The sequence below is a fragment of the Sinocyclocheilus rhinocerous genome, unplaced genomic scaffold, assembly GCF_001515625.1.
Source record: "Sinocyclocheilus rhinocerous isolate Xijiao unplaced genomic scaffold, SAMN03320098_v1.1 scaffold53, whole genome shotgun sequence".
NCBI lineage: Eukaryota > Metazoa > Chordata > Actinopteri > Cypriniformes > Cyprinidae > Sinocyclocheilus > Sinocyclocheilus rhinocerous.
The window spans coordinates 3,384,644-3,402,993 of NW_015645538.1; the positions used below are offsets into that span (position 1 = coordinate 3,384,644).

The following is an 18,350-nucleotide window of genomic DNA, read 5'->3' on the forward strand; positions in this document are numbered from 1 at the left end:
TTTTTTTTTTTTACATGAAAATATTATCAGCTTTTCTCAGTTGTGGTGTCATTTCCACTGCATCCAACATTTTTTGCCCCTAATAAAGTTTTAGTGTACTTGTGCGTACAAGTACACAAACAGTGTCAACAGTGTTAATAAATTGAGATAAAATATGAGACATGATTTGTGAAGGAAATTAATAAACACTACCATTCAAATGTTTGGGGTCAGTAAGCATGTTTTTGAAAGGAGTCACTTATGTCCACCAAGTTTGCATTTATTTGATCAAAAATACAGTAAAAACTGTAATTTTATCATAAAATGTTACAATTTAAAATAGCTGTTTTCTATTTTAATACATTTATTTGAAATAGAAATATTTTGAAACATTATAAATGTCTGAATAAAAGTATTAATTTCTTTAAAATAAACTACAGACCACAAACTTTTAAACAGTAGTGTAAATATCACTTGAGAGCCAAATATTTTGTTATATTGTGTCATGTCTAATAAAACTTTTTATTCAGAGCACAAGAATGCTACCTAACAAGACAACGTGCAACATTTTTATTCCAGAAAAAAAAAGATAAATGACAGAATTCCCTTGTGATTCATGTATGTCCACTATTGGACAATTAATTTTAAGTGAAAAAAGTGTTTTAAACGTGTGTTTTAATAGACACAGGGCAAAACCCATAGGCTAGACGCTCACAGAAATGAATAAAAAGTTACGCAACTGTAACACTTTCTTAGAAGTCACATCGTCAGATCCCAAAAAGAGAAGGTAAGACAGAATACGGGAGATTTCGGCTGCCCTGAAGAGAGAGACAGACAGCTAAGAACTCTCTGACCTTCCCGCCCACATACTCCCTTACCTCGAGGCGACACACCTGTGTGAACGTCTGTGTGTTTGAGAGAGACCGTTCGCGAGATCAAAGCTCACAGACGGATCATGATCTAGTGTCTGTCAGTCCCTGCGCTGTGAAGACGGCAAGTGTCAAGCTAGACAATAGTTTACTGCAGTTCATGTTTCTTTCTCTGGAGCCATATGAGGTGTGGGAGGATATAAATTCGAGATTATTAGAGCGCCTTTAAAACAACACACAGGTGAACTGTAACTCGAATGTTTTTCTTTATTAGCAATGTTTGCAAAGGTCAGCAGAGAAGGTCCGGAAACCTTCGTGTGTGTCATATGCGATTTATCAGATATCATTAGGACAGGCCAACTGTTTGAGCTATTTTTAAAAATTGCTCCTTTCGCTTTGCGAAAAAATGAATCGGTGGGTGATGAGTCAGTCAAAAAGGTTCACCACACAGCCTCGGCTCGCTCATGACTCATGAGTTAGTGGTTTGAATTATTAGACTCGATCAGTGAATCGTTCACGATTACGATTCCCTCACTGTCAAATATGATCCCCCACCCCAAATATATAACATAGTTAATTTTAATTTTGTTGAGGTAATTTTGTTGTGGTTTGTGTTACTTGCGCGTTACTGTATTTGGTTGGTATGTTTCTTTAGCCTATTTGTGCTGTGACTCTTGTTAGGATTTGCAGCATGTTCTTTATTTGGTTGTGTTGCCAGTATTTGCAGCACATGTGCTGTCAAACTGATGAAGATGCTTTCTTAATTTGCTGGTTCTTTTTCTATTTGCTTGTTTTCTGAAGTTGCAGCGCGTTGAGCTCTCTCGGCCACCGTACAAAATTACATTTTCATTATATATTATATGATATATTATATTTATTATATTATAACATTAATAATATAAATGAATAATGTGACATCATTACATCACACATTTTTTTTTAAAGATTTATTTTTGGTGTTTTCGCCTTTAATTTGATAGGACAGTGCAGAGACGACAGGAAGCGAAGTGGAAGAGAAAGAGTGGGACAGGATCCGGAAAGGTCCGCGAGCCTGGACTCGAACTCGGGATGCCCGAAGCGCTACGGCGTGTTATGAATACATAAGGAAGTGCAAATTTGTACTGTATAAGCTAAGCTGTTAGGCTAAATGGTATTTGTGTCATAGATATGTGTGTGTTTGTCAGAATTGTAATCAGGAATAATAGAATATCCTACTCATTATTTTTTTTACATTAAACTTTAATTTTGGATTTGTTTATTTTTTGAGTTTACATTGAAAAAATTGCTGTCTTAGAGAATTCATGGACAGTTTTGCGACAGACAGGTAGGATTTAGTTCATGGCACTCCTTATTCATTTCAGCAATATGCACAACCAGTGACTGACTGTTGCACAACACTGACAGAAATTCTCTGTCAAGTCTATAATGTGATTGGTTATCAAGATCCAAGTTGACCATTATGCTTTCTCCAATTGTCGAGCCAAGGAGGTTGGCATCTCCCGATAATAAGACCATCTTTACCTATTTCTCACAATAGCAACCGTTACTGTGACGTGTAGGTTTGTAAGATTTTCATCTGATTCGATTCTGCAGTTTGTCAGATAAACGTCTTATTCATCAAATGGTTGGCTCGTAATGTTTTGTCAGTAGTATAAAGGTTTAAAATCACCTAACTGGAAAAAAAAAAAGAAAGAAAAAAAGCGTCCAAAACCTATAGACTTTGATTAAAGGATATCAAGGGATCATGATAATAGAGATTTGGAGTCATTTTTGACTTGTTCCAATAAACAACCACCTAGCAACCTCCCAGAACACCCTAGCAACCACACAGTAATACCCTGGAACCTGCCGGTTTTGCACCGTCAATATCACTCTCATTATCATCAGAAAATGTAATTTAATTCAGAGCTAGCTACTCTCATAAAGAAACTCTACTACACCAATTCAAACTACCATCAAAAAGTATAGCCGGGCTGCCATGAGTGATTAGCTGACACAACAATCCTAGCACTGGCTGATTCACCATTCGTTTGCAGTTTAAGTATTTGCTTGCAATGTATAAAAGGTTGGAAAGCCCCATAAACACACACACATAGACATGCTTATTCAGCCTCTCTGACAAGAGCAAGGGGCCTGTTGCCTGGCAACCAGGGGGTTTATGGCAGGAGAGGCACTTACAGGCACTCTGGCGCTCACGCACATCCGTGCACACGTGTGCAGGTGTCTGTTGGTTGAGCAGAGAGGCTGGGTGGGACAGACGTACACTTGAAACAGGGAGATGAAAGCCTGCTTTTTACTCGGATAAAAGAGATGAACTAGAGATAAACCCAGAGACGCTGAGTTTTCTGCTAATGTACAAGCGCTTTAGTTAAGAGTGAGAGGAGAGAAGCTTCATTATCTGTGCAAAGAGAGCTTGAGAGATTGGATGAGGCAATATGATGTCAGCGCTCCAGTAGCAACCCACAGGAAAGAAAAATCACACGAGATCTCTGTAATATCGCAGCTGTTTTTCTTAGACAGCAATGAGATTTAATGGAGAGTTGCAAACATAAGAAGATTTGATTTGAGTAAAAATGTACCTCTAGAGCTCCAAAAGAGATCTCAACAATCTCAAACTGTTCACATTTGTCCCAAAACCAAAGTCTATCAAAGGTCAGAGATTTTGATTTAAACAAATATTCTCAACAAATCAAAGACAAAATTATCTTGTTTATTTTTTTTATTGTTTATCTTTTATAGCTTTATATACTGTTATTTGTATAGCTTTATATACTGTTATTGTGATGTCAGTTTGTTTAATTTGTTCATTTTATTATTCTATTTTTAAGATAATTTTTTAACAATTTTAATATTCATTGTGAGGCAAACATCATTTGAGGCATAATGGAGTATGAAAGTTAATCAATTTGAGCAATAACATTGTACTTTGGGAATCGGGTAAAGCACTATTATTATTATTACTACCACTACTACTACTAATAATAATAATTTAATAATAATGATTTATTATTATTATTATTATCTTTACTACTACTACTACTGATAATTATAATTTAATAATAAATATTTATTGTTATTATTAAAAATAATAATTAAATAATAATGATTTGTATTATTATTAGAAAAAATCAAAAGTAACACACAAAGATTAATAATATTCCCGAAGTATGTTATTGCTCAAATTCATTCACTTTCATACTCCATAATGTCCCCAGGTTAATAATATAACAACAAAAACAACAACAATAATAATAATGCCCCATATTAATAGTATAATGAAAATAAAAAAGAATGATGAGAAGAAGTAGAAGAAGAAACCTTGATCAAAAAATTATATCTGGAAAAAAATCTGAAAACTCAATTTCAGTTGATATTCTCTCTTTCTTTCTCCCAGTGTCTCTTAATCTCTCCGAGCCTTGGGCTGTAATTATCTGTTAAGTAGATTCTTTGTTGCACTGAAATGAAGGAAAAGAAAATGGGGGGCAGGTTGCAGTTAGACAGCTGAAGGGGTCCTCAGAGAAGTGAGACTGCAATATCACCTGTCTTTGCACAGTAGAGGATTTTTCCTAGATAAAGTTACAACTGGTTTATTTCATCTTAGATTATGTATTTCACAGCTATCTCATATATGAAGTCTTAATCATGCATGCAGATATGCAAATTATTTATAATGTAATTGATATTCATATTTATATTCCCAATGCATCTTCACCTCCAGCACAATTTACAGGCCTTGAGCAGTGTGTGTGTTTGTGTGTGTGAGCATTGATTCTCTGAAACATACTGTATACGTGACCTTCACAACCCTCACGCTAGGCTGGAGACAGCAGGGGTGTCAATCATGCTTTGCTAGGAGAGATTCTCAGTCTTAGTGCCAGAGGCAGGTTTATCGCAAACCACACCCCCTCCAACCCATGACAGTGCACAGGGAAATCAGACACGGTGACCTGTGATCTCTTGACCCGACGACGTCCCAGACTCCCCTATCTGCTCTAATAAGCAGCTCCGTTATGTGTGTGTCTTTGTGAGAGAGCAAAGACAATGTGTGTTTCTCACAGCAGCAATCATTGTGATTGACAATCCCTCAGTCTCCAGTGAAATCTCTATTGCTAATGAAAGCTCAATTTACGAGCCTACACAAAGTAATCCGCATGAGTAACATGCGTGAAACATTTCATGTCTGTCTTGAGCTTTGTGTTTGACGGGTATAAATCAAGTCCTACTGCATATAGAGTGTTCTGAGTCATTTTACTACATATATATCCATGTAGTTGCTAGGGTGTTCTGGAAGATTGCTAGGGCATTACATACTGGCTCAATTTAATAGAACCTATCCCAAATCAGATTGCGAGTATTATATTGCTTCAATAATACAGCACTTTTATACAAGGAGTTGATGGAGTAACTTAAACTCTTAGGCAAAATATTGCGTTACTTTGTTTATTTTTGCTCTGCCAATGAAAATAATTCTAAACGACTAATCAAACCGTTGATCTTTCAGAGCAACACCTAGTAGTGATGTTTCGATTTTGAATGAACCAGTGTTTTTGAACAAATCGGTTGATTGTATGATTCAATGACTCACTGAAGATACTTAATTCACTCCTCATTGAATCAGTGTTTTTGAACAAATTGGTTGATTGAATGATTCAGTGACTCACTCATAAAGATATTTGATTCACTCCTCATTGAATCAGTGTTTTTGAACAAATCAGTTGATTGAATGATTCAGTGACACACTCTTAAATACAAGCACTTATTATGTTCCTGAAAGAATTGATATTTTTAAATAAATCAATTGATTTAATGATTCAGTGAATCACTCCATGAATGATTCAGTGAATCACTCATAAAGTTGCTTTGTTCTTCAATGGCTCAGTGTTTTTGGACAAATCAGTTGATTGAATGATTCAGTGATTTATTCATTATTCATTCCTGAATTTATTTGTGTTTTTGCACAAATTGGTTGAGTGAAAGATTCAAAGACTCTCTTTATATTTATTTAAGATAATTATTTTATATCTGAATGAATCAGTGTTTTGAACAAATCAGCTCAGTGAATGAATCATTAATTCATTAAAACGGTGCACAAAATGTCACGTATCGTCACCTACTGCAGAAATAGCCTCTGACAAATCCTGGAACAACTGAGACCTCATTGAGACTTCATTATATGGAGCAGGTACTTTTTAATCAATTAGCCATAAAAACATCATCAGATGAATTAGATTAGAGAGAGATTTTGTTCTTATCTAGGTTCCTTCTGTTTTTCTCTCCAGATGTATTGCACCACCGATGGATAAAAAAGAAAAAACCTCAAATTCGATCACCTCATCGAATACGGCCCAGGGCTATGAAGTTTGGCAAATCTAAAATCCCAGAGGGCGGGAAGAGTAGGCTAATGAATGACCCTTTTGTGGACCAGCTGCATTTATGTATATGTTGTACTTGAGGAGAGAGTCCATCATTTAATTGGGAAAAGAACTGCTGCACTTCAGTGTCTGAAAGTGAGGCGATTCATTTGACTGACAGCTCCTCCGAATGAATTGGACAGGAGGCCACGGCCCAGGGGATTGGAGACCTTTTTGATGGCTGGATACAACCACGCCCCTTTTTGATGACCAGACACTCCCTCCAGCTCCCAGAAGACTTTGCAGGGGGCCCAAGAAAAACACAGTCCACTGCCTCCTCTCCATTTTCTCCTCCTTTTCTTTCTGTCTGCCTTCTCCGTCTCTCCCAAGGGAAATATGGTTGGTTAGGCTCTCAATTGAGCAAGTTATTTTAAGCAAAAAGCCGAGATGCAGCCATTTACAGAGTGAAAGAGATGCAACTAATGCTGAAATGAACTGAGGGGTTTAATGTGATTTTTGACATGTACTTGAGGAGAGAGTCCATCATTTAATTGGGAAAAGAACTGCTGCACTTCAGTGTCTGAAAGTGAGGCGATTCATTTGACTGACAGCTCCTCCGAATGAATTGGACAGGAGGCCACGGCCCAGGGGATTGGAGACCTTTTTGATGGCTGGATACAACCACGCCCCTTTTTGATGACCAGACACTCCCTCCAGCTCCCAGAAGACTTTGCAGGGGGCCCAAGAAAAACACAGTCCACTGCCTCCTCTCCATTTTCTCCTCCTTTTCTTTCTGTCTGCCTTCTCCGTCTCTCCCAAGGGAAATATGGTTGGTTAGGCTCTCAATTGAGCAAGTTATTTTAAGCAAAAAGCCGAGATGCAGCCATTTACAGAGTGAAAGAGATGCAACTAATGCTGAAATGAACTGAGGGGTTTAATGTGATTTTTGACAGCGTGCACCCATATGAAAGAAATGTCTTTTATCCTGAGTGAAAACATATGCACCTTAATATGATTTGTGCACTAAGCAAGTCAAAGTCATGTTCATCATGAAGGAATAAATCAATTTGTAGTATGGGTCTGTGGCTCTTGTTGTTTGTGGCCTAAGAGAGTGTTTAGACTGTAATGGGTTTTTGTAAATGAATATGACACTAATGGACATAATTCTTGGCTGTGAACAAGGGTCTCTTTGAAGTAAACCGAGTCTGGCCTGCGTCTCAGTGAGCATAAAGGCCCAGCAGTGATGTTGGGACTGAGCAAACATACACCCGCACCCACACACTCACTAACATTGATCTTTCAATACATATTTATGCTTGACCACAAGTGACACTGAATAGGCGGATAATGAGGGCCGCGGGGATCTCTGGTTCCCCTAAGAGATTCTAATCTCTCTCTCTCCCACACACTAGACAGTGGTAATAAAGTTTGCCACTGGACTCAATGTCGTTGACTTCTAGAGGCCATAAAGCACACACACACACACACACACACACTACAAAAAGATTTTTAAAAAGACAGGACAGTTTATGATTATGTGTCTCTGAGTATCAGTGACCTTCAGTTTCTGGGAGTTTGTTTGTTTGTATGAATTATTTATATATTTTTTACAAATGACTTAAGTGTCTAAATACTTTTTTTTGCCACAATACATCCATTATGGATTAAACATTATAAAAATCGTCTTTATATAAGTAATCCAGTGGGTTGCTTATTTATTTATTTAATTATTTATTTACTTTTTTAACACATCATGAGTTGCATCTAAATAATGTATGAATTATTCATATATTTTGGTGACTTAAATGTGCAAATACTTTTAGGGTACTGTAAATACATCCATTATGGATTACATATTATATAAACCTAATTTCAGGGGGTGATTTAGCACTTGGTCAGTAGAGACAGACATGAAATTATTAAGGAAAGAGAGATGGGATTGGGATTGGGACATTACAGGTCTGACTTGAACCTGCGTTTCCACATGAGCACCATGGTTCAGTGTATCGAAGCATGAGTATTAGCCATTACGGCAACTAATTTATTTTGCCTTTATTGCTTAATATAGTATAATTGTTGTATATATTGGCAGCTTTGATGAAAGATTTTATCATGAGGTTTTCTCTCACTCATTTGACCATGAATCCAGTTGAATCAAACCTCCAGTTACATCCTACTCTTCATAAAAGACTGCATTATATAAGTATAAAATGATTTTGTATGTGCTGGAGTTTGTGTAAGTGTCTGTGACGTCCTTCTCCTCTGGATTTGTCAAAGTCAATGCTAAACAGGAATGACAGCAGCGATACAGTGATTTGAGTGATGAAGAGCAACCCCAGTCACACATTCATCCACAAACACACAATTCCCACACCAACTCCGACACAGATTAAATATGGATTACATTTATTTGCATATGAATTGTGTTATCAAATATTTCTTCCAAGGATTAATGAGATGAAGTTTTGGTGCAGTAGTATGAATATATATGTCATTTATTTGCCGCCTTGTAAAACAATCACTCTCTGCTCATTTATCAACAGAAGAGAACTGTCACTTTTTCTTCCTTGTTCTTTGTCAATTGTCTGCTCAAGACATGTCCATCTTTAATACATACTTATGCTTCTTTAACTTTACTCTTAGATTAAAATGTTTTGAGTTTGAAGCTAATAAAATCACTGAAGCTTGACATATGTTGATTAAATCGTTGAATGTTATTATATCAGAAGTAACTGCAGATGGGGAAACAGTTTATAGCTACACTATATTATTTTGTGGCCCGGGGGCCTTTTACCCAATTTACCTTCTAGCTGACTTTTTATTTATATTTTTAATCAAAACAAACTTCTTTACCATTTCATTTTCCACTAATTATATTTTTCCATCAATTTTCAATTAATACAATCCTCATACTTTGGGACCAGAAAAAGATGTTTCTAGCACTATTGTACCTTTAAATTTAGTGTAGAAGATTTCAAGGCAGGAATAAGATGTTGTGCCATATTTGTTCTAGATCTGAATCATTTTATTAAGGCCACTTAATGATTCATAATTTAGTCAGAGTATGACCTTAATGTAATAAAGAGTAATACAACAACAATCAGACCGGCTTTCATTCTTTCTTCAGCTTTGAATGCGACACTATAGACCAGTTCTGACGTATTTGTTCTTTTATTAAGGCCCTTCTGTTCAATGTGTTTGGACACATAGAGTGTGTTTAGACATGTTTCTGCCTTTGATTCTTTTTCTCTATTTTATATCTCAGAGAAAGACTAATTTTCATACTCTCAGATCCAAAGACGCTAAATCTTTTTCCTTTAAATCCTTTTTTCTTTGTTGTCTCAGCACAGGTGGGAGAGGGGCCTGTAAGGACATGACTGTTTTATGTGGGTAACCTCACACAAACACAGACATACTGCACACAGCACATAAGGTTTTGTTGTTCGAACTCATCCTTTGGTGTTTTCTAGACGTATACAACTCTTCATGGCCTTTGGAGTGAAAAAATATCAATGCTGTCCTTGCTAATGTCATCCAATGTTCCCACTCGCTTTGTATAAATTGATTTCATCTGTGAAAGTTTTGTTACAGACGCCTCCAAACCAGAAGGATGGCTTCAAAACCTTCGTCGGCTCTTTCTTCTGTACTCCTCTTTCTCTGTTTCATTCCCTTTCTGGCCCCTATCTGCCGAAATGTTTTTTTTTTCTATTAAGTGAGCATTCAGCAGCAGCTCCATCTCACATATCCACTTAAAGGAAAAAAACAGATTAAAATTCATAACTTTCTCTATGCAAATTTGCAGCAGCCACTTATCAATCCAATTTCAGCCAATTAGACTTCTTCTCATTAATCTGCCTTCAAGGCAGCGAAGAAAGCGCAAAGAGGAATATTCAATTTGATACAACAAATGTCACATGCACAGAGTATTTGACTGAGTAATGAGTGTGTGTCAGAATAATATGGGTTATGAATCTGAACATTAATGGATTAATCATTTATGTGACAGTAGAGAAGAATTTTTTTCTGTAAATTATGTCAATCATTAAAACGGCACACATGCACAGAGAATATAGTGTTTAAATGGAGCTTTTAAGATCGTAGATAGAACTGTATTCATTTATTAACTGTGTGCAGAAGCAGTAGTTTAGGTGCGGGAGTTTATAAGAATCCAGACAACACAAACTGATCTCATTTTTGCTAAATTTGCATTTTTTATATCATTGTTTAGAGAAACACAAGCCTAAGAGCAACCTTAAAAAATCACTAAACATTATTATTATTATTTCATCAAAAACATCAAAGGTAGCTAAATAGTATATTATTATTATTATTATCATTATTATAGTACTGTCTACTAAAGTACATTCACTACCATTTAAAAGTTTGGACTCAATTCTATCTATCTGTCTATCTGTCTATCTGTCTGTCTGTCTATCTATTTTTAAGAAGTCTTGTATGCTCACTAAGTCTGCATTTACTTGATCAAATAGCTACAAAAATAACACTGAAGAAAAACAGTTTTCTATTAAATATATTTTAAAATGTTGCTTATTCCTGTGATGGCAAGACTGAATATTCAGCAGCCATTACTGTAGCCTCCATTGTCACATGATCCTTCAGAAATCATTCTAATATGCCGATTTGCTGTTCAGAAAACATTTCTTATTTTGATAAATGTTAAAAACAACTATGCTGCTTAATATTCCAAATTGTGGAAACCATAACACAGTTCCAGAATTTTTTGATAAAAATAAATTTCAAAAGAACAGAATTTATTTGAAATAAAAACTCTTTTGTAAAATTGTCTTTAATGTCACTTTTGATCAATTTACTGCCTTAAAAAAATCTTACAGACTCCAAAACTTTTGAATAGCATATTTTTATATCACATATATATTGATTTCTAAAAATTGCACCATCAGTTGTTAGGCTGTTTTGTGAGTGTGTCCTTTTCTTTTTTGTTTTCATTTTGCAGTGAAACTGTGTCTAGAGTTTTATTTGACTGTGGCTCCATCTAGTGGAGAACTGAGAGCGCGCACGAATAAACCCTAACCCTCATTGGACACTTTAGCACCTGCTGCATACATACATTCATCGCTGCAAATATTTGATTTCTAATGCCATCAGCAACCTTTTTCCTTCCTTTTGAAATAGATACTTTAATTAAAATGTTAACTGTTTTTTTTTTTTTTGGAAATGCAGCATCTAACCTGATCAGGTGTATTCCGGAGGAAGTAATCTGTGGTAGAGGATGGGGGTGGTCTGTGGGCGGAGTCTTTCCTGCTGCAACCTCAGTATACAAATAAACATTTTTTTTTTGGATAGTTTGTAGTGGCGCTAGAATTTACGCAAAGTATGGAATTGCCATCCTCTGCACCTGCTAGTGGGGTTAAATACATAGGTTACATAATAATAACAACAGGTTAATATAATAATAGCTTAATAGGAGTGGAGCAGAACGATTTTGGGGCGCATTTATGGCGGAGAATCCAAACCCTAGACCCGTAATAACCACCGTGAGCAGCCCTTACCTGGAATGCGGGAATTCAAGCACAGGAACCCCGTGGTACGACAAAGAGTCCGTGCTGAGCCTGTCTGAATACCTCATCTTTGAGAAAGTGGTGAGTACTTTATTAAAACTTACATTCAACTAAAATGGGCAATTGAGGAAGAAAACCAACAGGCTTGTCGTGAAGACTTTTTGTTAGTGGTGAGGGAAACGTCTCTACTGTGTTTTTTTTCTCTTATCCTTCCTTTTGATTTTTCCCCTGGACGTTGCACAAGTAGAATAGCGCTTTGTTAAGAGCCATTACGTGCGATGGACGGCGTGGTTGCTAGGCAACCGAATGTAGTCTATTCTCCTCTCCAAAACGAAGTTATGCAGCACTGTTTACCTCAGATAGTGACTTAAGGTAAACGTCCATTCGAAGTCGTTCGTGTTAAAAGACATTTTAAAATTGTATTGGTGAAAATTGCACGGTGTAAATCCATTCACCTTTAAATCAACGAATCAGGTTAATTGTCAACAATGGGTTGCATGTTGATTATGGTTTATCGCATATTTTTCTAACTCGTTCTCTTTGTCATTAAAGGGCAAATGTTCTGTTTTGCAAGATACACAGCTGTAGCAACTGTAAAAACGCCAATGCATTCAGGAGGAAGTAGTAATGACTGGAGGGCTTCTAGTCTACACTGCATGCATATTAAGGCATTGTAATCTTGTTTTTACAGATATGGACACCTAATTTGTATGTAGCCCTCATTATGTGAGCTGCAAAGTCCCCATCACAAACTTGTCTGGAGAGTTCATGTTATTTGTGTACACTACATAATCATTAATGAGAAGCCTAACCTACACCTCTCATTCATTTCTGTGTAACTGCAAGAACCGATTTCCCCCTTTTTTGTTGGTTCTAACTTGAACCTGGCAGTGAAACTCATTTTTGGTGCGGGTGATTGTGGTCGGTGTGAATGTTCCTCTTTCTGTTACAATGAAGGGAAGATAAGGCCACTGAGTAGCAGAGGAAGTGAGATTGTAATAGAGCTATGGCCGGTTTAATCCAAACGACCCAATAAACCAGTTTTAAACAAGTAGAGGACTCTGCTCTTATAGTTTAAATTCAGTACAGGTTTGCCACAGCCCATCAAAATATGTCTCCAATACACCTTTTTTCAGATATGTGAAAGATACTACAAATTGATATTTTAATGACGTAACATTCCGTTAAGGTTTATTTATTTTATTTTTTATTGTCTTTTATATTAAAGGCTATAAATCAGAATTACATTTTAAAAACTAAACTGAAAATTTTAATTTCTATATGGACAGGGATGATAAAATATGTGAATGAACATGTCCTACAACAGTGGTTCTCAAACAGGGGGACAAAACAAGCATTAAATAAGCTACTTAATATTCTCTCAACAACTGTTTATTTTTCTTCAAGGAAAAGGGTTCTTACTGTCTAGAAAATTCTTGAATTGTAATTGAAAAAGTGCAAAAAGACATCTAAATTAAGAAAATCTTATAGCTCCATGGCCATTTTTATTATGAATATACATTTTTGTCGTTGTCAATTTCTGAAATATTTTTCCGTATAAATTGAGTAAAAAAAAATTACCCTTACCCTTAAAAATGTACCCTTGTCCTACTATATTTGTCCAAACCCCAATCGACAATACCCCAACTCAAAGAACTTGTTTCAAACTTCGGACGTTATTCGGGCTATAGAGTAAACATGGACAAAACTGAGGCATTAGATATTACAAATCAAATTTCTAAAAGGGTGATAAAACAGAGCGGTTTCAGGTGGCCCAAAGAGGGCATTAAATATTTAGGGATTCATATTCCTCCTTTACTACAGGATTTATATGAAGTAAACTACCCCAAACTAATTAGATGTATTCATAGCGACCTACAAAGATGGTCAGAAACTCCCTTATCTTTTTTAGGCCGTATTGAAAGTATACGAATTAATATATTACCCAGACTCCTCTACCTTTTTCAAATGTTACATGTAGAAATTCCCAAGAGTGTATTTGTCAAGTTGGAGAAGCAGATTTCTAAATTTATTTGGGCAGGGCAAAGGCCAAGAATAAAATATAAAACATTACAGCTTATGAAGGCTGATGGGGGAGTAGGTCTTCCAAATCTTAAATGCTATTATTGGGCAGCACAGCTAAAACCAATAGAGGCATGGTTGAAGGATAATATGGATACGCGTTGGTTAAACATAGAGAAAGGCCTCTGTCAGTATCCCCTGGTTTCACTCCCTTTTATAGATTTCAGCTGGGGAAATGTGATAATTGGTAAGTGGACAAGAATTACTTTAAAAATATGGAAAAAGATACGATCTTCATTGAAAATTACTCATTCCATTTCTCCTCTATCTAGTATAAGTACAATAAATAACTTTATACCATCTGCACTAGATATTGGTTTTAAAAAATGGATTAAAGTTTATATATCAGCTTATTAGTAAAGACCATCTCAAGTCAGTGTGGTGACCTATTGGGAAACCACACTCATATCTTTTGGTCCTGCCCAAAGATACAACAATTCTGGGAAGATATCTATAAAGTAGTTGGAGACATATTTCATATTGATATTCCTTTTGGTCCAACTGTGGCTATTCTAGGAGTGATACCTGAAGGCTAACTGATTATACATAGTGGAGTGGATTATGTATGCAATTATATGTACATGTTCACAAAGCATATGGATTTTCTTTTATATATGTTCTTATTTTAAAAATCTTGAAACTGAAAAACACCTACTTCCTTTTTTTTTCTTTTTTTTTTTCTTTTCTATCTTTGTAAATTTTTTCAAATGTCGGCACCCCTATTGTCTATCTCTGATGTATAACTTTTATAGCATGTTCTAATAAAAAAAGAGTAAAAAAAAAAAGTACCATTAATCATTCTCCAGTAAATCACAAATTACTGGAAAAATCATGGAGTCTTCGAAAATAGTTGTGGACAGTGAGGGGTTAAAAAGCACCACTGAGAACCACTGCCCTCCAACATTTCTATTTAGGTTTTCCAGAGGATTAAATATTTAAAAGCAACAGTAGGCTATTTATTTTATTCTTCAGATTTTGGGCCTGCTGGTATGGGCACTGATTGCAAGCACAGAATATTTCAGATTTTCCCCATTTGGATGGGTGATGTTTGTGACTGTCTTCTATTGGCTTCTCACCCTCTTCCTCCTCATTATCAAACTGGCCAATGGACAAATCCGACAAGTTCCCTGGACTACAGTGGTAGGTGCACTTCTGTACAGTTATAGTCTCTACAAAGCTGTAGAAAAAGTATACAATGATGGCATGCACAAATAGTTCTGCATTTTGATTTAGAAAAACAGGTGTAAACTTACCCAAATTACCTTAGTGACTTTAAAAAACAATGTGGCTAAATGTTAAGGAACATATTTTTGTGTTAAGTGTCTTAAACAGCCTAATTGTAGTTCCGTCTCTGAAATCATAGGTTCTCATTTTTAACTGCTTTACTGTACACGTCGGCTGCTATTGTTGAGGCAACTCAACAATGGTGAATAAGGGGGTCAGAGGTCGTCATGATTTCAACTGTTGGGCGGCATCGGCGGTAATAATCAGTTTGAAGTACATAATTGTGCGCAAGGCTGTAAACAACATAACTTTGAGGGGAATATATATTTGTGGTCAAATGATGATTATTATAATTGCTTTCCCCTGCCCAGAATATGTAGTTACATTTTCCTAAGTGAAATTTCATTTCCAAGTAAAATACTTTTTTTTTTTCATTTACTTGCATCAAATATTTTTAACGCTGGCCTCTTTTTCTCTTTTTTAGTTTTTTGCATTCCTAGTATCTCTGAGTTACGCTGGTAGTGCGTGCTTCAGTTACAAATCCTGGCACAGAGGAGATGAATAAAATGTGCTGGATTGTAGTTTTTAATCGAATGTTTAAGATATGACTCATCCTATAATTGTTCAGGTATGAATGAACTAATCTTGAAAAAATATTTAATACTGATGATTGTCTTTTATATTAAAAATAAAGAAATGTAGCCTACGTTTTGCTCTGTATGTATTTGCAAACATTCCACACAGATCTCTCTAATGCACAAAAGATATTTTGATATATTTTATATGGACATGCAAAACTTACTTTAGCTTTATTGAATGGAGTTTTATCATAAGGCTCATTGACTGGCTGTGAATGAATAGTCATACAATGTTTCACATATGCTTTGAATGTGCCTTTTAATGTTGGTTCATTGATAGTCTAAAATTATGTTGAAAATCCTCATGATGTTTGGACTTACCTGACTGGCTTATTATGAAAGCCTTGTTGTATTTCACAAAGGATAGGCTAAGTGCAACTGTCAGATCAAATTACTGTCATTATTGTGTCCTTTGAAAGCAGATCTGATTTAGGCTACTTCTTATGTTTATAAATGCCAAACTCATATATGGTTGCACACAATTAAGTGTCTCACATTTGGTAGCCTATATAGACTGTAAATTGCATAATTATACAAACTAGAAGGGGAAGTTCACAAAAGTGCATCCATGCACCCCATCTCCCACACAAAATAAAAGATGTGCTTGTCAATACGGGAATGTGATGAGATATATGCGGAATTTATCATCTATTGTGTCATAATGTGTTCCAACGAATTGTGATTCATGCTCTCAGGTATTAAGATACAGTATGACTTGTAAATCATGATGTGAAATTGAGCAACGGCAGTAAATCGTGTCAGATGCAGTTTCCGGACCACATCATACTAGTCGCGCGCGCTTTATTGAGCGCTCTTGTGTACATGTCGCGTCGTTTGCCGTATATTGTTATACATCATCCACTGAACGATGATGGGGATTTTATTTCTGGAATACTTACTATCAAAACAAGGAATTCTGAAGGTCGCTCAGCTCGTAAGTGTTTCTTATCTACACCTATGTCACATGACAATATCAGACTACAGAACACGCCTTTCCGCGTTTTGTCAATTATAATATCCTATCATTCGTCATTGTGAATCGTAACAGTTACTATAATACTAGCACAGAAACAGCATTGTGTGTTTGTGTGTGCAGGTGATTCTTCTTGTAGCGTTCGCTTGCGTTCGTTCCACGTGGTACAAGTACACCAGTTTCTACGCTTACGGTTTCTTTGAAGGGGTCACGCTCGGTTACTCCATCACGGTCGCCGTTTTTCTATTCCTGACTGTATTTGGGGTTCCGAAAAGGGCATCATTTGTAAACTGGACGATAGCCGTGAGTATTGTGACATATTATAATTGCTACTCCATTTCAGATCACTGTTCTTACAAAAGCTCACAAGGAAATGATCAGTCGTTGACGGATAACGACCTTTTGATGTATCAAACCCAGATTAAGCTTGTGTGATTTTTAGACACGTTCCAACAAACAAGCAAGGATGTTAAGTTGTTATTGGAACAAAGTAGCTAGTTGACCAGCAAGTCTGTCCAAAACTAGTTACCAGCTGTATCCATTCAGTGAAATCAAGGTTTTAGTTCAGTGCATGCATATATAAAGGAAAAATGGTAAATTGGTAAACACTAAGGTAGTATGGTGTGGCAAACTTCAAATATTCTGTGTAGTGTCAATTAACGTCAGATAAAACCTGCATGTATGATAATTATACATAATTGTCAAAAAGTTGTTTAAAATTATTTATATGGCGTATAGCATGTCAGACAACCAGACATGTCACTTTCCCATATTTGTTACCACATGTCAACTGCTACCCACATTATAATCATGATTTAGTATAAGTGTATATGATTATTCTATCATTCTGTTTGTTCTTCAAGGAGTTTATGCTTGATACACTGGGATTCATCTTCATCTCCACTGGTTCCATTGTAGCTGCTGTGAAGTCTTATGACACCCCCATTCTGGTTGCCGCCTCAGTAAGGGCTTCTTCACAGTAAATGTTTATCAGCTTAGCCTAGTTTATTACAAAGGAAATGAAACTAAAATGTACATCAAAGACTGGGTTTGAGGTGGTGTTCTCATTTTTGCAGCATTTCATTCGCATGACTGCTTGTAATTGTGTCACTGATAATATTGTAAGCTTTTCTGGTGTTTGTTTTTCAGGTGTGTGGTCTTCTGGCCTCATATCTCTCAGTTGTAAGTGTGGTACTTTCATTTGTTGCCGCTCGCCGCTCACAACCTGAGGGTAAGTTAGGAGCTGTGCGTGTTTTCAGTGTGTATTTCAACATATTTAGATAAACTGAACATAGCTGGATCTGCAAAACATTTTCAGGTGCTTTTGAATCCTGAACTGATTATCTGAAATAATGTTTTTCTGTTCCAGATCCACCAATATAAAAACATTGTCTTGATATTTATAGTCTAACTGCCCTCAACACAGGAGAGCATGGATGGGGAATTGATAAAGGGTATGGTTGTTTTAGTAAATTTACATGGAATAGAATATCACTTATTGCACACATGGCTTATTGCAGTCTGATGGTTTTAATACTATAATTACTATATAATATTTAATATTATAATACCCTGCCAATAATTTACTGGTGCATACATTCTAACAAATGGTCTTTATTTTCGATTTACTCTTATAATAGTCTCAACATTGTTTTGTTAATAATTTGTTTACAAAATGTATTATTACTAAAAAT

The 18,350-nt window shown here is 36.0% G+C and overlaps 1 protein-coding gene and 1 pseudogene across 1 annotated transcript; both read left to right on the forward strand.

The window, feature by feature from the left end:
* Positions 1-11,450: 11,450 nt before the first annotated feature.
* LOC107706147 (CKLF-like MARVEL transmembrane domain-containing protein 8) lies at positions 11,451-15,610 on the forward strand (annotated as a pseudogene).
* An 854-nt stretch (positions 15,611-16,464) lies between these two features.
* On the forward strand, positions 16,465-18,331 carry LOC107706264 (CKLF-like MARVEL transmembrane domain-containing protein 7). Its single transcript, XM_016509934.1, has 5 exons — positions 16,465-16,617; positions 16,780-16,959; positions 17,520-17,618; positions 17,806-17,887; positions 18,026-18,331. The coding sequence occupies exons 1-5, from the start codon at positions 16,552-16,554 to the stop codon at positions 18,037-18,039; spliced, it is 441 nt and encodes a 146-aa protein (XP_016365420.1). The 5' UTR covers positions 16,465-16,551; the 3' UTR covers positions 18,040-18,331.
* Positions 18,332-18,350: the final 19 nt, after the last annotated feature.